Source organism: Centrocercus urophasianus, unplaced genomic scaffold (assembly GCF_019232065.1).
Source record: "Centrocercus urophasianus isolate 14NV4802_14NV808 unplaced genomic scaffold, USGS_Curo_1.0 seq_24, whole genome shotgun sequence".
Lineage (NCBI taxonomy): Eukaryota > Metazoa > Chordata > Aves > Galliformes > Phasianidae > Centrocercus > Centrocercus urophasianus.
Window position 1 is genome coordinate 14,043,114 of NW_024884800.1, and position 22,509 is coordinate 14,065,622.

Sequence of the window (22,509 nt, forward strand, 5' to 3'; positions counted from 1 at the left end):
TGGCATAGCAGCGAACCCCAGGTTACAAAGCACCAATGCACATGCTTAAATTCAAGCTTCCTGAACAAAGCATTTGCATAATATTAGACAGGTGTTCACAGCAATGTGACTTCAGCAGCCCTCTTTGCCCCAGTGATCATCTGAAAGACACAGGGATCAAGAGTTTTCATGCTTGTGGAGCAGGGCTGACAGCTGAAGCCTTCCCAGCTGAAAAATAACTTTTCTCTTTTTCATTCTGCTGGCTCAGGCAGTAACTCAGATTGCAGATACTAGACTTAGAGCTGTCTTGCAAGCTGAGTGTGATCAAATATGCATCAGGCTAACTCCATAGAGACCTCAGCAAAGCATGTTCATGTCACCTTCTGACCAGTATTTAAAAAAATTAAAAAACCCACAATGTACAAGAAAAATTAATGACATTCTGGATTATTAATGTAGAGAGTGAACACGCCTGAGCTCCATCTGGTACTTGCAGAGTTTAGCCTCAGATTATCCCATCAGGAAAGGCTGCGGGCTGCACAACACATGGCAGATCTGTACCATCCCCATCCCTCCCGCTTGCTGTGTGGCTGCTCTTTTCTGGCCTTCAGGGGCTTGGAAACCCACAGCCAGCTCCTAACAGATCGTCCCCTTCCCTGCCAGCTCTGCTGGTAACCGAACCAGTGTGCATTAAAGTTGTGCTGTGACAGCAGTTGGGGAGAATAAATTATGCATGCCCATTTTCTAGAGAGCAGGCAAAGAATTGGTTTGGTGCCTGTCTCCCTCTTTGCCACTATGACAGAAGATGGCTTCATCTGCCAAAATAGCTGTTTTGGTGGGTAATAGCCCCAAATTTTCTGCCTTGCATTAACAAAGATGCTGCAAAGGATGCTCTGTCCATCAATACAGGGCCACTGCTTGAAATAGCAGGAGGGAAAAGCTTTGTTTCAGGCTGCAGCCCCAAAATGATCATTGAGCAATGGCAGCATGAGGACACAGTGAAAGTGGGGGGGTCCCTGTGCGCAGCATCCCCCACACCAGGCTGCATGGAAGTGGAAACGCAGCAATGGCTGACATGAAAGAGCAGCCTTGAGGAGCACTGGGAGGGATTTCCTCCTACAGAGGAGGCCTGGGAGGAGCAGTCACACTTCCCCTTGACTCCACTCAAGAGCCAGGCACTGCCCTGCTTGTTTTGTACGGAGTAGAGGGGGGAAATAAAGCAGTGACCTTAAGGGGAAAGCATTTCTGAGAGGAGAGTGTGATCCTTTTGGGAACAGAGCTTCTGGTTTCCCATGCTGCCAGCACGCTGCCTTGGCTGGCTGAGATGTGCCCAGAGTGGCTGCAGCAAGGCACTGGTGAGTCAAACTAGCCCCCTGTCCTGGCAAGGTTGAAAAGAAGCAAAGAAACCATTAGAGAGCAGCGGGAAGGGAGAAGGTCTCAGCTATGTGCAAATATGGGTGCAAGCAAGAGTGACCAGAACCACAGAGAGGTGAGAGAGCAGTGGATTGGATGGAGTACCAGAAATGCTACTATCCAAGCACCAGCATCCCAGGGGGACACAGGGTAAACAATTGCTTCAGGGGATGCTGCTGACTGGACATCAGGCCCCAGTGTGGTCCTGGCTGCTGTCAGAGAAGGCAGAGCAACTGGAGATCAGTAGGGATCATAAGGAACTGCACAGGGAGGGACACAAGGCATTCACATGGGCTGTAGAGCAATACCTGAAGCCCATGGAAGAAATGAAGAGGAAATCCAACACAAAATGTCCTTTTTGGGCTTAGGAGCTGCCTGCCAAGGTGTGACCCTGGGGAACACTTTATGCACAGCTGTAGTCTTTAAAGAATGGCTTCCTAATGATAATGAGATGAAAACCAACTTTCTCCCATCAGAAGCTGCTACACTGCGTTGCATCCCCCACTTTCAGTATGCGTATGAGATGTCAGGTAGCCATGGAGTTCCCTGGCCACCTCATCTCATCCCAAACCATGAAGTGGGGGCTCCCCCTCCTGCAGTGCCTCCCAGAGGTGGTGCCAGCCTCACATTGCATCCCGCAATGCTGTGGGGTGAGGGCGGCTGCTGGCCTGGGTGCCTGCTGCCTGCCCAGGTGCTTCCTGACAGCTGCTGGAGCTCATGCTTCCTCTCCACCGGCTCATGTTGACTAAAAGATTTTCCTGACATGGCCAGCAGAGGTTCTGATAGCTTTGGTCTGGGTCTGGCTGCTTAAATGCCAAACCAGAGGCCACTGGTGAAGAAGGCCTGATGGAATCCGGCTTCCCTGCTGCTGGAAGGGTTGAGAACTGGGTGGTGTTTGGGACTGAGTCACTGCCCACACCCTGCTGCACTCTGTGCATTAAGCAGAGAAAGCATTAGGTTTGGGATTGGCCTCAGAGTCAGCCTCAGAGCAGATTTTGAGAAAGATTGAGAGGATTGAGAGTGATTGATTTCATAATATAATACTGGCTTTGATAGTCATTTTAATACACTGAACAGCTTATGAAAATTTCCTGCAATGCATGCGTTTTTGATGATTCATTTTAGGGACTGTTATTTTTTGTAACAGTAGCATGCATGTTAAAAAAGTATATGGCATTTAATAGAGCTTTTCTCTTCTCATGCTACTTTTTAAGGGTAATTTGTTTGACCCTACAGCCTCTTGGGGGATTTAGGTGCTTCCAAAAAAAAAAAAAAAAAAAAGGAGCAATTATCTTTTTGAGATGTACTGTGCAGCCTGTGGAACTACGCAGACTTAAATCAGAGGGCAGGAATAGGATCTGAACGTGCCCTGTGGCCTGACTCGAACACACCCCAGACCCAACCACATCAACAGGAACTGCAGGATAAATCAGCTGTTTGCCATTAGAGATACGGAGGTCATGCCTGGAAGCTTTGTTTGCACTGTCTGTGATGCAGGCTGCAGGTTCAGATGCCATACTTTATAACGACCCAAGCAAATGCTCTGCACTGTGGGGGATATTTGCCTCGAGGAACAGAGCAGAAAGCAAGGATGCCAGCTTTCCAGCCTGCCACAGCAAAGGCTGTCACTTTTGGTCCATCAACACCTACACTGGTGGTCTTCGTTTGGAGAGAAATAATACTGTGTGATATTGCCAGTACTGCCCACGTGCAGCCATTGTGCAGGGAATGTTGTGCTCTACCAGAATAACAACAAAGTTTTCCAGCAAAAATACATCTATTCCAGATACAGTCTTAGCTCCCCTGCCACAGATCCTATCTCCCTGTGCATATCCTCAGTACTGTGCCAGAAGTCTGAATGCACATTTGAGATGAAGAAATACATTTGTTTTCTTTATTTTGCATGAGAAGACTTGACATCATTTCAGACTAATTGGTAAAAATTATAACCCACATAATACTGCAGCAAAAGCAGCAACACAAGAGCTACACCTGAGTTTCAACAAGGGCAGATGAGTAGGAAGTGGATTCCTTACTGGCCCCTGGTTACCCACAAGCTTGGAAGGACCATTGACTGCTATCACAAAAGGCAACCAGCTCAAATTTGCAAGTTCTAATGGCACAAAAAGATTTCCTAGAGGTCTCTAAGATTAATGCAAAGACATCAGTTTTTAACAGGAACACTGCAGAGCTCTTCCCACTCCCATTTCCCCTCAGAATGAACTACTGAAAAAGTTATTAAAGAAGGCCAGGAACTGTAACAGGTTAAAACAAAACATCTAATTACCTTTTGCTTCTTCTTGCTACCAGGTAGCGATATGCCCAAGTAGCAATTGCCATCACCAGGATTAACACATGGATTAGGGCAGGACAGTCTGCTCAGTCACACCGTGACACCCCTGAAACATATTGCTGCCCTTTGAGTTATCTTGGATAGGGCCAGGTCTCTCCATCACCGCCCTTTTTGCTCTTCTGCTGGCTTTTGTCACGGCAAAGGACTTTATTCTGACTCACTTCCTACAAAGCTCTCAAATTGCTGCTGTATCTGCCCCTTGGAAATGTCAAGGGAAAGACAGATTGTTGTTATCTGAGCCCAGTTTTCTCGTTTGAAAGGCAGGTTAATGATGACACAGGTCCCGGCTTTAATTACTGGCTAGATCCATCTTGGAGTGGTTAACTCCTGGAAGCTATCCAAGAAACTCACCCTCCTGCCTACACACAGGCACAGGGCCTGGCAGAACAGGCCGGCTTCGTGCTGCACGGAAGGACCATCTCTTCAGTCTAGGCATGTTCTCCAGCGCTCTTCTGTCCTCTGCCTTTGCTTTATTTTTCTTCTCATTAATAGGCAAAGATAAATCAATGACAAAAATACTGAGCTATGTATACATACACCCAAATCTGTGCACTTTCCACATCCAACAAAGCCTGAGAAAATACAAGTTTTGCAGGACACTTTCCAGGAACAGGTGTCTTGCATTAAGCCAAACTAAATAAATATGGGACGTGTAATGAAATAAACGGCCCCAGAAGATAACAGTCAGCTTTTCACATAAACAGTACCTTTTCTTATTAAAGGCCTGATGTTTATTCTAGCAGAAATTGCTTCATCGATGTGAGACCAAGTGGCCAGCTATTATTTCCACCCAGCAGAAGCCAGTTCCCTGATAATCTTCAAATCAGGGTCTAGCATCACCTCAGAGCTGCTCCACGGTCTACGTTTCCTTTTGCCCCAAGCAATGCTATGGAAGAGCCCAAACCCACGGCAGCCTCCAGCCCCCAAGACAAGCATGGTCCTACCTGTGCCATCTTCTAAATGCCCGAAGTTGCAGATCTGGCTGATGTTGCGCACCCAGATTTGCATCTCCTCCTCAGTTTTGGCCACCAGGTAGAAGGTGCGGTAGGTGGTTCTCACGATGAAGACAAAGTTGTTCTGGAACTCCTTCTTGATGAAGTTGGGCCCCGAGTGCTTGAGCACCTCGCACTCATTGAGGTCGATGATGCGGATGGGCTTCTTGGCGTGGCTGTTCCTGTAGTACTCCAGCACGTCTGGGTTCCCACTCATGCGCCCTCTGCGCAGCACGAACCAGCGCTTCCGCCAGGCCTGCGGGCAGCACAGACAGGGCCCCATTAGCGTAGCACAGCAATCGCACGCACGCCTGCTTTTCTCTCAGGTTTTACGAGTGTTTCACTAAGCTGGCTGAAGTGTGACTTCCATCCAAAGTGCTTACTATCAGCTGGTGCTTGTGGTAGGAGGCAGAGGGCTGTCAGCTGGGAGGCCATGAGGAACAAGGCTTCTCCCTCCTCTCCCCCTCGGCCTGCCAGCATGGTGCAGCTCCTCTGATGCTTCACCTGCCTTTAGCTGCCGTGGGTGAACCAGGAAGAGATAATGCATTTCCCTCTGTGAAATGAAAATATCTGGGCCCACCCTACATGCTGTAGCACATAAGCTAACACCTGGCAACAAGGATCTCCTGCCCAAAGTGAGGTCTGCAGGTGACCTGCTGGTTTCCAGGGGCAGTAAAAACCTGTTAATGAGCTGTCAGCTACATCTGGAAGCCCAGAACTAACCTTATGGGAGCTGTAGTGCTTGAAGTTAAACAAGAACCTCCCAAACAGTGTAGAACAACATCTGCTTACACAGATGCTGCTTCCAGTGACTCTTAACCTGAACCAAGCCCTGTCAGCACCAGCGCCTCCTTAGCTGCTATGGCTGAAGGTATGGATCCTGTACAGGCTTAAATGAAGCTCTGGGAGGACAAAGATGCTGCATCACTTCGTTAAGCCACATGCAAGTTTCTAGGAACAAAACAACATTCCCCACTTTTACAGCAGCTGTTTTAGCTCATCAGCACTATAAGCGTCCCTGTGTTGATTAGAGCTGTCACCAACACGCTTACTTCAAGCGCCAGACGGAATCCACCCCGAGCTCAGCTCTGCAGAGGAAAGCTGAAACAAGGTGCTGGAGCTTGCCCCTCATCCAACTCCACACAAATGGCACTGGGGCTCCTGGCTGCATGGGCTGAAGGGGCTCACATGCCGTTCAGGTGCGCAGGCACCATACAGCATACAGCTGGCTGCTCTAATCGCCGCAGCAGTTACGAGTTCTACAAGGAATCATCTGAACAACCAGGACCACCTCCCTGCCTGAGTGCTATTCATGTTCTCACTGCAAAGCGATTCATCACAACGCAGACCTGGGCAACAGCTTGGGTTCAAATTCACGCTTGTTTTTCAGAGTGACCATTTTTAAACGGTCAGATCCAACCATCTGGCCCTGATGCAAAACAGCTGATTTCAGGATGTTTTCACTAACATGTACAAGTTCTTTCTGGGACACTCAGGGATCAGCACTACACATTTCACCTGCAGTTCCTGTGGATACACCGATGATGAAAACAATCAACAAAAAATAGCCATTAGTCAAGAAAAAGTGGTTGTTTTTTTTCCTCTACTCAAGAGGCTTTCTTGCAGGGCAAAGCTTTTCAGTGTTTTCATACTCACACAATATTTTATCTATAAATATATCTACTCAGCTTGGCAGTTCTTTAATCTATTTTGAAAGCAAAGGACAAATCAAAAACATCACCCAGGAACCAGAGGCTGCAGTATTTAAGAGTTCTTGCAAGGCTGAATGAGTGTGCAGCAGCCTAGGGAAAGGAGTGGCTCTCAAAGGGGAGGTTGTATTGGAACAGACACAAAGCAGAATTGAAGTGCAAAGTATTGAACAAAGCAAATTTATGACCTGACCAGGTTTGAAAGAGATTTAGTCTCTGCTGGAATTAGCTGGAGGTAACATCAGATTACTGATAATTACCCAAGTTGCCCAAGATATTGTGTGGGAGCCAAGAAAAAAAAATGTTCCCCCACCCAAAAATAAAAGAAATGGAAGCAAAGAAAGAAGTGTTTGTGGAGAAAATGCTTCCTTAAGTAGCTAATTCCAACAGTGGGGCACAGCTCAGCAGACATCTTGCTTTGTACAGTCCCAGGTGGAGTTCACACCTCCACCACCCTCAATCCAAGCACCATGCATGCTTCATGCATATCCTGCAGATGCACCGGGACAGCCAGGTCAGCTTTCCTAGCACATTCTCACCCCTAAGCAACAAGAAGAGAAATACCTTTGGAAGAAGATTTAGTGAGTCTAAAGGCCTGTAGGATTCAGAAGAACCTGGGCAATCAGTAGGAGAGCCAAAGCCACAGCTGCGCATTGTGCGAGCCAAAGAGCGGCCTGATGTCCTGCTCCCTGCAGACAGACAGCCTGAGCAGGATGATGGGAACAGCGAGTGGAGGTGGGGGGCTGCCTGGTGCTCACACTGCTGGGAGAGGAGAGCGGCACTGATGCTGAGTGAGAAACCGGTCATCACGTGTGGTCAGAGGATAGCGCTAGGTGGAAATAACAAAATCAGTGTGGGTGCAAGGGGAGGGTGAGCTACTGAGGACCTTGCTGGGGGCTGTTCCTTACCTGCTGCCAAGGGAGCAAAACCAACAGAAACTGATGAATCCCCCACTGCAGGGTGGGCACCATCTCTCCCACTTCTTACTCTATTTTACATTCTTAGTCCTACCACTCTCTTCTCCAAAATAGCTCGTTTCCATCCTGAAGCTTTCACCAAGCTCAACTTGCAAAATCTGTGCTTGAAACCATTTTTGCTTATCTAGGTGCTGCCTGGCCCGGTTCTTTGCTGTGACCTGTCCCATGGAGCAGGACATGGTGTGGAGCAGCATGAGCCTTCCTCCTCATCCTCATCCCTCAGCCCGCCTGGGGCTGCCCCGCACCACGGCTGTGCTCCTCCATCCTGGGCAGTGCTGTTTGTGAGAAGGCTGTATCAGAACAGCACAGCTGTAATCAGACAAGAGCCAGTGCCAATCCAGAACAATTTTTATTTGCCCTTCATAAGTGGGAGCGTTCGGTGCCAAAAGGAAGCCGGAGCTTGCGGCGGCGCTGGTTGGGTGCCAGCCCGTGGCTCGGGTCAGCACAAACTAGCAGTGTTTTCTTTATACTTCTGAATTTCTCACTTTAGATGTGGCAGAGCTGCTTCTAGAGGGGAGAGGAGTGACTCTGTTTCATTTTGGGAGGGATTTTAAGAAATCAATAGCTGCCTACACACCCTGTTGCCTCCAGCATGGAGCTGAACACGGGCTGCTGCTGCACATGGGCAGCTGCTGTGCAGGAGTGCTGGAGGCAGTGCCAGATAAAACAGGCCACAAGCAAACCTGCGAGGTTTTTACCAAGAGCCAGCTGGTAAACAGGGGACAGTGGGAGCTGGGAGCCGGCGCAGGAGGGCTTCAGCCAAGGCTGCCTACCTCCTGCCAGGGAACACGTGTTGGTGTGAGATAACCAGTGTCTGAGCACGCAGAAGCTGCACAAGGTAAACTGACTTGAAATATTACGTGTCCTGTGAGTTTTGGGTTTTTTTTTCTGGTTGTAATAACAAAACACAGAATAGCCAAAAACTTTGATGTTCTTTACCACCTAAGTTAATGCTCATGACTCCCCCATGAGGATAATCTTTACTGTACAGAGCAAAGCCACAGGGATGGCGAGGGCAGCAGGATGAGCAGCAGCCACGTGCTGGTAGTGTGCGGTCCCACGGGGAGGTCCAGTGGAAAAAAGGCCAAGGGCTCAGTGGAGAGCAGGACAGCAAGGCTGGCTTTGAGCCACACACCCTCTGAGGCCAAACCACAGGGTATCCCTGGGGATGGCCGCCAGCAAAACCATGGGGTGACTGTCCTGCAGCAGTGCCAGCATTTGGGACAGAAGATTTCAAAGAATTATTTTTAGTTGTCTTATTTTAAGGGAAAAAAAACAGAGGTGGAACTTGATATCATTTCCTATAAATGATTTCAAAGAGAAAGTCAAAATTCATACATGGACAGCCTTGTGAAAAGCAGGGTTAGAGCTGCCCACCTACAGGGCAGAGTATTAGGAAGGGTCAAACCAGCTCACCACAAAATCCTCGTGCTCCAGGAGCTCAGGATGCCGCTCCTCCTGCCAGACTTTGCAGGAGCAAAGACTGTCTGCCTGCCCTGCTGGGCAATTAGCTCAATTGCGGAAATCTGAGATGAAGAAGACCTCTTAAAGCACCCAGCCTTTCCCCAGCTGGAGCGACGCTTTGCTATTTCAGTCCTGGCTGCTGGGCGGCGGATCCCATCAGCTCTGCATAATAAATCTCCTTAATGAGACCGCCTGCGTGCCCCTTTGCTGAGGACAGCTGAGCTCCCTGCCCATCACCCACGGGCTCAGCTTGGGTTTTGTCTCTCTTGCTTGCTGTTTCCTCCTATTCTCTGCTCTGAAGTTACCACCTTGTTCATCAGTGAGGGGCTGAAACTCACAGTTTACGGCTGGGAAAGAAAAATCAATATGCATTCAATTCCAGAGAGGAATACTCCTCCTTTGGGATTGTTCCTCCACCTCCATCAGCGTGCAGCACTAATGTGACCTCTAGAGCAGAAAGAGACATTTTCTGCAGCAGCTTTTCTCCATTAGCTGGCCACTGGCGATGCTCCCAAAGGCTGCTCCCTTCTTGGCTGTGCCAAGCCATGTCTTTGAGAGCTGGACTCCCAGCAGCTCTCAGCACAGGTTGGTAATGCAGTTTGGACTACAATGCAATGATTTTGGGACAGACTACCGTCTAACACTCTATTTCTATCTGCTAAGTAGTGACTCACTTACTGAGTCACTTGTCTATCTGCTCACGGTAGTTTCACTATGACTCTAAATGAATCTTATTTCAGGAAAGGCAGCATGAGCTCTCCTCAGAGGAGATGCCACAGGTGTGAAGTGTAAGGGGAAATACCTTCTCTGCAAGATGGTGCAGATACACTCATTGACTAAAAATGCAAACCTAAAAATTTCCTGGACTGTAAATACAGTGAAAGCTTCGTCATAAAGCATTGACAGTGACGTCCTTTAGAAGCAGGGAGCTTTTCCTTTGTTGCTGTTTCTCATAAAAAGGAGCCTGCGGTCTGTGCAGAAAAAATGACACACACTGAAACAACAAAGAAAAAGACCCAGACTCAAATGTTGCCTGCTAACCTACACATCTTCGCGCTGCCTGCTCCACATCCCAATCCATGATATTTATGGTGCTTTACATATGGAAACATCTGCAACAGAATGAGTCACTGCTGTTTGATAAACATGCAGATTCTTTGTAAAGCAAATGGGTACAGTTGGGTTCAGAGGGTCAAAGGCATAGTGACCTTGAAACTTGGGAGGTTTAGGTTCTTAGAAACCTTGTAGAAGATAAGAAAACAAGTTCTGAAAGCAAAATTCAAAATGACATCACTCATAAATGCAGAAAGTAATTCCACCAATGTATCCATCTGTGTTTCACTGGGATCAACGTGGCAGGGAAGACGGTCTCATGGGCTTTTAGAAGAGGCGTCTGTGCCCACAGGTGGGACTGTGCCTGGGCTGCCATCACTCTCAGCAGCCCGTTGCTTGTCTTGATGGCCCTACAAGAGGCTAGCCAGAGCCAAAGGCAGCCTGCCCTGGGCCCTGCCCCTGCCTGTGGACAGCAGTCACACCCTGTCCTACCACCGCCCCTGTGCTCTCCCCACCTTCTCATTTTGTCTGTTTTTCACATCTGACAGAGATGTCAGGCAGATTGTGGTTCAGAGGAGACATCCCAGCAATAGAAGACAGCCCCAGAACGATCAGGCTTGCTTTAAAGACGCTGAAGCATCTTTTCCCACCAAGGCCCTCCTCTCGGCTGGGGCACGCTTCTTCCTTCCCAAGGGCAGGCTCAGCAAAGCACTCATCCCTCCTCACTGCCCCCCAGATGACACCTCCTGGCTGTTGCTCTTTTTCTGCAGGCAGTTAAGCTCCCTGACAGTGAAGACTCACAGGCTGGGCCCTTCACACGAGGATGTTTACAGCCTCACCAGCCAGCCAAGAGTTTTAGTTCCATATTCCTTCACAGCACTCTTATGTGCAGCATCTAAAATGACATTATTATTATCATCCTGAACACAGCATGAATTTCTAGAGTGCTTTCTTTCACCTTGAGCCCTGAGTCACTTGACAGCTGGTACAGGGTTGTTACACAGCACATATGCATTGACCAGTTCACCTGCTATGGGTACACCTGCTCCCAGAGCCACGCTGTGCTCCTGATGCTCAGCACGCCTGCCTGCACATTGGAGCTGTGCACTCACCCCTGTGTGCTGTCTGCCTTTGGGCAGGCTGTGGTGCAGCTCTTCCTTCTGAAATCCTTATTTACCCGTGATATGGCAGAGGGCAGCGGGTAGCAGCCCACTCCTCTGGCTTACTGCCACTCCTTCACCAGCTGCAAAGCAGAATCCTGGTTTCTTGCGACGGGTTGGGCTGGGCTTTTTGCAGAAATCAGTTCAGAACAGGGCGAAAGAAGAAACCAACACATTTTCACAGGCCCTCCTGGGTTTAACATCAAAACTTCATTTTCTGTCAGCAGAAAAGGGGCCACTGAAACCTCATGCAGCATAGCAGGGATTCCTACAGCTGCATGAAAACTACCTGTGTAAAACTTACGTAAAAGCCTGGAAACCTTTCAGATCTTTCTAATCTTTGCAATAAATTCTTTAATACCGACACAGTAATGAGATAGCATCTTGCCTAGAGGTAAGTTCAAGTTCTTGGAAAGGCTTTAATCCAAAACTCTTGCTCAATCTGAAAGGATTTTTACAAGGCTCTGCGTGGATCCTTGAGATCTTACTACAAGCAAGGCTGCCTGCAGGTTGTTCAGGGAGTACGGTCATACGCTGGATGGCTGAAGATACTCAAGTCAAAGGACTTTCTGGTTATTTTTGGAAGCAAACGTAGCAGAATGTATACAGTGAAGAGACTGAAGTTTGAACAAATTTTTAGCAAATTTGCTAAACTAATAGCTTTTATGGAAGAGCTCCAAAACTCCCCTGCTAAAGAAAGAAAAACTCGCCTTGGGGCTAATCCCCTTCCTTGTAAGTCACCAGCACAATGTAAATACAGATGTGCAAAGCATTTATTGCCCAGAAGGAGCTGCAGGTTCCTCAAGCCTAGAGATTGAACCCCACCTCTGGCTATCTGGAATCTCTCTCTTCTCTTCTACTGAGAACTGGCAGTTTTCTTAGTATTTTTACACAAACAGAACAAATTTTGCTGTTTCACCTTGTTAACTGAACATGTGGTGTGAGGTCAGCAACAGTCATGCAGCCTATCTATAACTGTCTGAGCTCACATGATGCTACGGCTCTGAAGAGAAGGAACATAAACAGGAAATTGGGCAAAGTGACTCTTTTAGTAGGGGACCACAGCACCATTTTTTGGTGGTTTTTTTTGGTAACTCAACTCTTTAACAACACCCTGCTGGATCTGATGAAGAAAACCAGAGTGGCCGGCACGATCAGAAAGAAAGCCACAGATGTTTACGCTGCAACACTTCTGCCCAACGATGACAGCATGGCTCAGTGCAGGGATGGGCTGGTGTCACACACATCTCCACATCCACCGTGGGCCAGATCTCTTGTGCACCCACATCAAACTCCCCACTTCATGCTGCAAAGGTTTTGACATTTGCACTCTGTTTCTCTCCCAGAATTGCCTGGAGCAAGGAAGAGTGAAGGAAGAAGCAGCAGAGCGGGGAGGAGGCCATATGCATGGGAGGGCTTGTTTTGGGGAGCAGGCCAAGAGCACTGGAAACAAGAACCAACCTTTCTGATGGAGATAAATAGAAAAAGAGAGAGGTCCAATATCACAGCAGTAACCACCAGTGCCCAGAAGAGTTCTGGACCCTGCTGTGTGAGGAGTGCTAGTTCCCAGTAGATTGGTGCACTCCCTGTTGTGCAGACACTGGAGATCTCTGCTAGGATCTATGTGCTGGCTTGCAGTCCTTCCCGTGGGAGCCACTGGCCTTTGAGATGACATTTAGACTCTATTGAAGTAAATGGCAAAGCTCCCATTTGCTTGGAGAGGACCAGGTCCACCTCTTGACAGGAAGCACTGAGAAATTGAGAGATTCCCAAAAATGGAAACACGAGCTGAAGGAATTATCCCAATAAAGAAAATCTGTCTCGGACCGATGAGCAGCCTGTCTATCAGTTACATCAGACAATGAACTCACTCCTTGTGTGTCTAACCTGGGGTATGCGTGTTACACACCAGCTGCCCCCAGCCCCAACTTTTCTGCAGCTGGACTGCAAACATCTTCTGTATCACGGCAACAGAGGCCCTCCTACAGCTGGGTACTATCTGCCCCACACTGTAGTAAAAATCATAACTGTACTTAAGGGTATGCTAAGTGTGTGGGTGAAACCAAGTGATACACATGGGGCTGAAATGCACGGGGCGAGCTCTTTCGCTGTGGGTGTGTGGGGGCTGAGCTGGGCCAGGCTGAGCCGCACAGCACTGCAGGAGGACAGCTGGGTTTTCACCCAATTGCTCATTTCAAAGTACAGTGTTAGAAAGCCAGTGCTAGGGAGTTTAGACATCTATTTTGATTGCAGTTCTGCTGTTTTCAGCTGCCTTGCCATCAACTACATGGCTAGTTTACCCCTCTGTAAAGTATTCTGCTAGGCAGCGGTTCGTTTTAAGAACTGGTTTTCCTTCTTTTTCAAAAGCTCTTCTAAATTAATCTTCTCTGCTTTACATTTCACAGGAGACTGAGCTGGTTCTTAGACATTTTTAGAATTATTTTTTTCTTTCTCCTTAGTTTGTGGAAAAGTGGTCATCACTCATGTGGCTCATAACACACAACATCTCCTGCCCATCATTTTTTATTTTAAAATACATAAATGTTAGGAAAAATATAAACAGAGCTCCCCGTGCCAGGTTTTCTTTTGTTTGTTTAAGAATCCTCTTGGAGCTGTCAGAGTTCTTCTGTTGCTGCTGTGTCCCACGTCTCCTCCCAGCAAACAGGGTGTGCAGGGCGATGCTGCGGGCTCGTACCTCAACAGCTCAAGGTGTGCATCACCAAGTCAGCTGGCTCCAGTCAGCCCCAGTATCCAAACAGCCATCGTATAAACTTGCCATGCTTTGGGGCGAGCTGCACATTTCTTTGCTCTGCAGTGGGACGACGCTGCTGCCTGTGAAATTCTGCAGACCCACGCATTTTTTCTCACTGTGCTGCTTTGCTCTCTGCCAGCCTCACATCGACACACAAAGTGAGGTGCTCCAGAGCTGGCACTGCTCCCAACCTGCATCGCTCATTCTCAGTCCTTTTTCTTCTCCCCTCCTGATGCGGGATGTACAAGCTGCGAGCTGCAGATCAGTTAAGTTTCCTCAGACCCCTGTTAGTGTAGTGCTGCAGCCTTGGCTCATTCTGAAGACATCTCTGTGCCCTTGGCTAGCACCTCTGCATGGTGCTGCTATTCATTTATAACTCCTGAGCCACACGGTCAGAAAGCAGCATGGCAAATCCAGCACCAAGAGAGTATTAAATGTTTATCTTAATTTGCATGCCTTCTCAAACTTCCCTTGCTGAACCCTGCGATGAAATCACAACATGTTCAGAAATATTAAATCATTTCCTCAGCCTCTGAATATAACGGGCTGCAAAAGGAAAACAATCACATTTGGCACGTTGTATGCTTTTGCCTCAATGCTCCAAATTCTGGAGTGCCTTCATGCTGCAGATTTGCACTCTGATCACAGCAGCTCTGAAAACAACTATGTGCCGTGATTTATTCCTAGGAAATCCCCAGACTTGCCAAACAGCAGCTTTGCCTGGAAGCCTGAGTGCCACAGCAGCACCCAGACCAGTCATGAGCCCAGGGTGCCCCAAAGCTGCTTCCTGGCCCTGGCCATGGGCAGCAGTCAGTGCCCTTCAGCCTGACCATCCCTGTGCTGTGGAAAGCCAAAATTCAGCATGGCACTAACATGACAGGGTTCCAACCTCCCTGCTGCAGCTTGCAGAGGATGGGCCGGTTTTCCTGAGCAGGTGCCTTCTCTGTGGGGTTACATTCGGGCAGTCGTCAGTATTTTGTAATGCAGACTCTGTGTGAGCGCAGCAGGAGTGAAGCTCTCTGCCAAACTCCCCGAAGAGTGGAACGGTTTGGGAGTGAAAACAGATTTCAGAAACGAAAGTTCAGCTTGATCTATCAGGAACAACGTGCAATTAACGTTCTCAACAGTATCTCAAATATGAGCAACGTGGGAGAACGGTAATAGCTCCCTTTCCATCATTTTTCAGCCTGTCAGAGCACTGATCTACTAAACACCAAAAGCTAAATCCGTAGCAAATGGAAACTGGTAAACTGGGAGGCAGGCAGCAGTGGTGTGCAGCTTACCCAGACCCCCTCCCCCCCCCTTTTTTTAACAGTAAAACTATGAACAGAGAATGTGCTTGTGGGACGGTGAAATAGGATCAATGTTACTGTTACAAAAGTGAGGACAAAGAGCCAGCTGGGTTTTTCCACAGTCGTTTTCAAAACTACAGTGTTTATTTCTGCTTTTCTGCAGCTTTTCTCTCTTTTCTCATCCCTCCCCTATCCCCTCTTTCATGAGTTTATGCACGTCAAACTACACCCAGAAAAGGAGGCCACCAGCCAGCTCTCAGGATGGGGATGCTGCCTTGTGCCTTTGCACCACTTGCTGCTGGTCAGGGTGCCAGCAGCACTGTCACAGCGCTTCTTCCCCCCAACCCCAAAAGGAGGCACCTGAAGCACGGCTGCAACTCCAGCAGCTCTGTTCTCCTCTGATGGGGAGGCTTTGCCAGATGGCTTCTTACTGATTTTAAAGTCATTCTCTTCTGCCTAATCCAGACAAAATTTCTTAAATTCTCAGATCCAAAAATGCGCAGTCCAGAGTGCAGCCTGCAGCACTTGCATGTGCTTGAGAAGGAAGTGAATTTAAGAGCGGCTAATGCTAACGCTGACGCTGTCAACCTGCACTGCTAAACAGGATCTGAAGTGAAATTCAGGCGAGCTCAGAGTTCCTCTGTGATTTTTGAAATCATATAACCCCATTTTCAGTTTTTAAGTGCTTTTTGTTTCATCTAACTCCATGGGAAAGATCCACCAAGAAGGAGAACGCAATAGCACAAATGCTGAGACACCCTTGTATACTGGATCTGCTCAAAGCACGCAGCAGATGACCAAAACCTCCTGGTGTTCCATGAGTGCCACTGCTTCCAGATCAGTGAGGAATGAGAGCACAACTCGTCCACAAGTCCGTGTGGCCACGCTCTGCCCTGCCTGGACTCTCCCACTTCTCCAAGCAAAATGGTTCAACTACCAAAGGCTTCCCCCACTCCCTTTGCTGTCAGCCTTCAGCAGCAGCACAGCTGTGCCGCTTGCAGGCAGCAGCATGCGGAAAGATGAGGGCTGTGTTTAAACAGGGCTGGTGTCGGGGGTTATTGTCCTAGCAGCAAAGCAGAAGTAGGTGACTGTGAGAGGTTTCAAAAGGAAAGCTAAAGTGAAAGCTTAAGGAGACGCAAACCAGCAAGAAACTTGGAAAAGCAGGAATGAGAAGAAGGACAAACAAAACAGGCATGTGTGGGGAGAGATGCACTGCAGCATCACCAGGCCCTGGCTGGTTGTTGCGGTGTTTGGGAGGGTCTCCTTGCCAGTGCCAAACAGAAAGGAAAGCAACACAACAAGAGGGAAGGGGTTTCAGGAGGGAAGGTGCCATTCCCGAAACCCTGTGAGGACAGCAGGGATCGACAAGAGATTCCTTGTGTTGCAATAGGGACCAAAGCACAGCCTTCCTGGGTCTGGACAGACCGGGACCACACAGCCGTTGCTGGAGAACGACCTAGAGCCCCAGAAACCTCCTGTTTTGCTAGCACACTGTGAGCGTAGGGAAGGAGCTAATCAGGACTTGTGCTAATTGCGCTGCCTCTTGCCGGCAGCGGGTGGGGAGGTGGCTGGGAGCCAGCAGCAGGGCGGGTGGGCCTGCAAGCACGCTGGCTCCCCTGTGACCTGGCTCCCCAACCCGGGGGCTGCACTCCCCTTCCCCTGCTGGGCCTCCTGTGGGCCCAGGCCGGCCGTGACCGAGCCCCCAGAGCCCCAGTGCCTCAGCCCTGCCCTGCAGGGACGCAGCTTGCTCCAGCTGCGCTGGGGCTGCTGGGATTACTGCTGCTGGCACTGCTACAGCCTGGTGTTTTTTGACCTTTTACTCTTCCAGAGATAGAAATGGGGTTTGTCTGAGGCTTGGAATAACTTCCTGCGATTGTGCTAGGGAGGGCTAGTCTGACTTGCTAGATAGCTGTGTCTGTCGGGCTGGCTTAGGAATGGAGAAGGCCTCAGCTCTGTGTCTGGGCTGAAGACAGATTTAAAAGACCCCAAAGACACTGGATGTGCCTCAGTGAAAAATAAGCGGACAGCACTGCATGCTGTCCTTGGTGGGGCAGCGGGGCCTGGGCAGCCATTAACAGCCCCTAAAGCAAATGGTGTCCCTACAGGGATGTTTATTCCTCAGGTGGTAATGCACAAATCCTTCCCAGATCAGTGAGGTACATGTGCTTGCACGTGTGGGAAAGTAGATAATGGCTTGAAAATTGATCCTTTGGGATGATGTGAGCAAATTGCATTGTGCAAGCCTCCCCCCCTCCTCCAGCTTTTCCCTACCACAGTCTTCTGGAGCTGCAGCAAAGAGCTGCTCTGCTCTCATTGCACCTTTAGCAGCTCTTGTGCATCCTTCCATTACATTCCCTGACTTTAAAAAGCAGCCTTCATGAGCAGCATTGCAAGTCAAATGTGTTCAGCTCACCATATGGTTGAGGAGGTGAAGTAGCCCAAGGCCTGTGCTGTGCTGTTGTTCTGGCACTGTGGGGCACATAGGAGAAGGCTGGAGCTCCTCTTTGAACAGTGACGGAAGCTAGTGTCTTCAGTCTGGTAAACTTGTGCACCAGTGGGAATCCAAAAAGGACTTGGTGCAGATCTTGTGTGGCACTCTTTGATGGTCTTCATCCATCACCCTGTTGTGCTAGACAAAAATACTGAAACCTAGGAGTTTTCCAAACACAGCCAATGCACGGGAGCTCACGGTGGTCCTTGCAAGATCTCCACTTGCTACCAGGTAAAGAAGTGCCAACCAGCTCCAGCCATAGCCAGTGAAGTAAAAGCTGGTAGTGAACTTCAGTGCAAATGTTGTGATTGCTGTCCTATCCCCACACTGTGCCATTACTGGGAGAGACAAAGCATGGCCTAACCCAGATGGCCTCTTGTCGTTTGGCTGAAATGCTGGAACCCCCCCAAAAATTAAGAAAATACGTATTTTAAACAAAGACTTTTAGATGTTTCTTGTATTTTACTCATCAGAAGGCAAAATCACTGTGCACAAGTCATGTGCACTAGTTTCTTTGTGTGACTCACTCAACTGGCTGCTTCTGATTCTCTTTGAAATTTGCAGTAGGAATGATCTTTGCTTTTTACTTATAATCCTTTAAACAGCTGAGCATACTGTCACCCGGTGGGCAGGATCCTGGGCTGAAAAAAGCAGGTTAGCACCCCTCTGGCCCATAGTCTTCAAGCAGAATTTGCTGAAGATGCCATGCGCATGCGGTGTGGCCACAGCCCTGTCTGCTCCCTGAACAGCTCTCCTGGGATGAGGGCTCTTCCCACCCTACAGCCAGTGGCTGTATCTGTGCCTTCCTCTAGTGAATGTTTCAGAGAGGTTAAGTCATAACGGAGCCAGCTGTTCTTGACAAGCAAAAGCCCAGCTACCCAAAGCCAGATCGCATTTGTGCTGCAAGCACTAAAACAAGACCAATGCATTGAGCACTTCCATGCATGGATACCGTTCATAGGTTTTTAGCTTCAAGGAAATTCAGGATGAATGTCAACATAGGTGATTTACAACATGGTTTTGTAGTATGGCATGGAAGGGAACATCGAGCCCAGGGCTTGGGCTGAAGTGCACAGTAGTTCTCTTAAAGAGCTGAAGGAAGCTGCAATGGGCTTCACAGCTCATCAGCTAGCACTACAGTTCTGGCTCCTATGTGCATTCCACATACTTCTTCCTAAACAACAGCATAAAAGAAACTGGAATTTTGTATTCAAATTGTTTTTTAAGACAAAGAAAAGTAGTGCAATCAAAGAAGGATTGCACTTTGAATAAAAACCATCTAGCTTATTTGTAGGGAATTTCACATAAATAATTAATCTTAAGTGCTTTAATTCTTTTGTGCAGTTCTACTGAATTCCAGTTTCATTCAAATGCAGCTTGTTTCAAGTCACATAAAATAATCCCTACTGAGGGAGTAAAAGCTTTGCATAATGCTTACTCTCTAATTTCAAAATGTAAATATAAAAACATGAGTAACTGTATACTAAGCCACACGAAGGCTGAGGTAGTTGTGAAGAGATACAGAGCATCCTCATTTGCAAAAATAAGTGCCAGATTTTTTCTTAAAACTACATTTAGAGGTAAACCATTAGACAGGAACTAATGACTGTATTTTGATGAAAAAATTGAGAAGTACCCATAGAAAAAAAAATGATATCAACACATTCTAATTTAATGTAAAGATTTTTACCTTCTCATTTAAATTGTGATCAAAATCTGTGGTCACACTCATCATCAGCAACTAACGCTGTACATAGGGAAACTATCCAAGGGATTGATCTAGTTAAGGGAAGCAGCTGAAAATAAAAGTACAGGTGCCAACAGTCTGAAGAAAACATGCAGCCCATGATAAATGGCGCTGCGTGCAGTGCTCCTTTTCCACCCCAATCACTTATGTCAAAAGCAGAGTGATGGATTGTCACAGCACAGAGCATCTATTCACCCACTATTTAAAGGCATCGGAGGGCTGAGTAATTAGTCCTTCTCATCTCACTTTCATTCCAACAATTTGACCAATTCTTTTGGTTGCTGTGTGGTAAGAAACCACCATATATCTTCACAATTACCATGAGAACAATTCACGTCAACAGATTCTTCTGAGTTTCTCATACGTGTGGGTTTTTCCCTCCTGCCCTGTTAGCAGAGCCCGAACGGGTGACTGCAGACACACCTCCCTGTTTATTTAAGGACCAATATGCAATTACACCTCATATCACTTTTGCCATCGAAAAGACCACACTAGTGGCATGTACATGATTGTTCACGCTTCAGTAAGGGTGTGTGAAGCAAGCCTGTGGTGCAGTGCAACATAATGCCATGCGTAGGTGTGAGAGCAGCCTTACCAGCCCAAAACCAACAGCGGATTCCCCAAAGAATCAACACAAATGTCAGTTCAAAACACTGCAGCTCAGCTCCCCAAAGGCTCTCTGCTAACCTAGAAAATCAAAGCTGCAAACAGAGCATCTGCTGCTCAGACTTGCTTCAGACTTCAGCTCCCTTTCCCTGCAGTTTCACTCCGCAAGGTGAAGCATTGCTGGATTTGCCAACTCTTCCAAACTCAGTCCTCTGACACAAACTCAACCGGGCATCCTGCACCACGGCTCTGAGTGATCCATCAGCATCAAGGTACTCTTATGGCAGCAGGCAAATTTAGTGTCAGCAGAAGTGTTAGATTATGCTGAATATCTGCATGTGCTCTTTCAAAGTTCCTAAAGTCTGCAAAAAAAGAAAGATCTGTAGTTTGGCCCATGCCCCGTTCCCAAAGATGCACATCTTCTCATACTGAGACAACAATTTGCTTTTGCTGCTTGACCCAGTTCCTGGCTTGGCCACAGAGCAGGAAACTGTGCCCATGGTACCGTATCTTCACAGTAACAACAAAACTCAACACGATCTGCTCCATCTACAGAGCGCAAGAAGCAGCGATTGTGTCAGGAGCTAGAAGCAGAAGCATGAAGTTCACAGGCACTGTTTTTGCTAGCTGAGTCCCACAAAAAGTGATGTGAGATAAGAGCAGTTTGAGTGCAGAGCAAACAAACAAACATCCTAGAGCATTTTGGTCCTGAGGCTTCAAGATGGTTGGAAGCATTAAGAAAGGCCTTCTCTCCTGAGAGGCATCCCAAAGGATATGATACTCATTTATCCTAAAGAATAAGCGTGCTATTTAACCTCCCAAACTCAACCTGACAGAAAGTGTTTTGATGCAGCCTGTTTCCTGAAGGTACCAAAAAAGCCAAATCATTTATAACCAAATCACTTGCTTTCCCACTTTAGATCCCAGCTCTAGAATGTACTCACACTCTTCACAGCAAGTTCAGGAACAGTCTTTTAGCTTCAGTTAAACTGAAATACTTTGAGGAATTGAGCCTGACTCCTTCGGGCTGCAGTCCAAGTCCTCCCCACCATTTTCACTACCTGAAGCCTGTTCAGTGCCTGGCAAGATGAAGTGAGAATCTTGACTCCAACCAACTGCCGTTAAACCACCTTCTTTTTTTTCTTTCTGAAAAATGCAATTTCATAGTATTCATTTGAAATGTAGATGTTGGGTGTAGTGTCATGAAACTGAGTGGACATTCCCTCTTCTTGCGTGAATGCAAGGCACCATGGAAAGCCATGCAAGCACCATACACAAATGTGTGTGAGATATGAGGAAATCTTTCTCAGCTGAATGTTGGATGACCAACATTGGATGGCAAGTAGGCCATGCAACGCCAACAGGAATGCCTGACTTCTCCCCGGACAGAAGAAGGCATCTCCCTGAGGGGCAGCAATGAGCAATGAGCACCAGGCAGGGTTTGCCTCTGCAGGCCTTGCAGCGGTCCATTCAGTTTCTTTGGATTTGAGAGGGATCTTGGAGTATGGGAGCTTGGGATGTAGAAATAGAAAAGCTGTTTGTGCTTTGAGTAAGGAAGTTTAAATCTGACCTGCAGTCAGGCTGTGCAGAGGAAGGGCTTTATCCACTGCTGTGCTCAGAGCAATCTCTCTTTTGTCTCAAAGGCCACTGCGCTATGACTCACACAGCCATCAGGCTATTAACACTTTTATTCCAACTAGTTATTTCTGGATTTCAGCAGTCAAAATAACTAAAGCCTAGAGTGCTTCCAGTGTAACTATAGAAATTACAAAAACAAACAGCAGCTCAGCCCATGGGTCAGCTGAAGCCAAGCTCTGAATCACACTTTTATTTTTTACCTATAGATATGAAGACAACAAATCAGTACAATTCTCAGCCACCTAGCAGACGCTCAGGTTGAGCTCAGTGCAGATGCTTCTCCATCTGTGGGAGATGCTTCCCATGGGACAGGTCCTGCACAGCTGCCTTGAAACAACAGGCAACCCCAACCAGAATATCATCAGACACGATCTGTAGATCCATTTGAGGCTAATAAATGTTGTGAGTTCATCTTTCTTCATCTGTATCCACAATCTGCTTTTTTTTTTTAAAAGAGAGCTCCTTATAGTGTTATCACTATACTACTTTCTTAACGAACGGGAAAGGATTCTGGATGTCTTCAACTTCTCCCTCTCTCTTAGAGTCCAAATTTACCATATTTTGATCTTCAACATTACTATAAAGGAGATCTCAGTAACCAAATACTCCTCAAGTATGCAAACCAAAGGCTGAAGTGCAACATGAGAAACCCGATTAATCACAAACGAAGAACAAAGTGGTTTCAACTTAAGCATGCTTAACTTTTAATTGTATGAATGACTGAACTAGCCTCTGGAGACTTCTCAAAGTGCAAAGAATGCCTAACAACTCTGAATGTAAAGGATAATATATATTTAAAACAAAGAGAATGGTTGTCAGTTTTTTATTAGTGTTTATTTATCCTCTACAAAACCTCTCTATCAAACCTTTCAGCAGGGCACAG

At 47.5% G+C, this 22,509-nt stretch overlaps 1 protein-coding gene across 4 annotated transcripts in view; it reads right to left on the reverse strand.

Moving 5' to 3' along the window:
• The window catches only part of GAB3 (GRB2 associated binding protein 3), a 54,740-nt gene that overhangs the window by 14,457 nt on the left and 17,774 nt on the right, over positions 1 to 22,509 (reverse strand). For 3 of the 4 annotated variants that reach the window (XM_042824964.1, XM_042824963.1, XM_042824962.1), the window contains exon 2: positions 4,690 to 4,993. In XM_042824964.1, the coding sequence (XP_042680898.1) occupies positions 4,690 to 4,993 (304 nt within the window). Of the gene's footprint in view, positions 1 to 4,096; positions 4,212 to 4,689; positions 4,994 to 22,509 lie in introns of those variants that run through there. The other variant, XM_042824965.1, reaches the window with a different exon arrangement.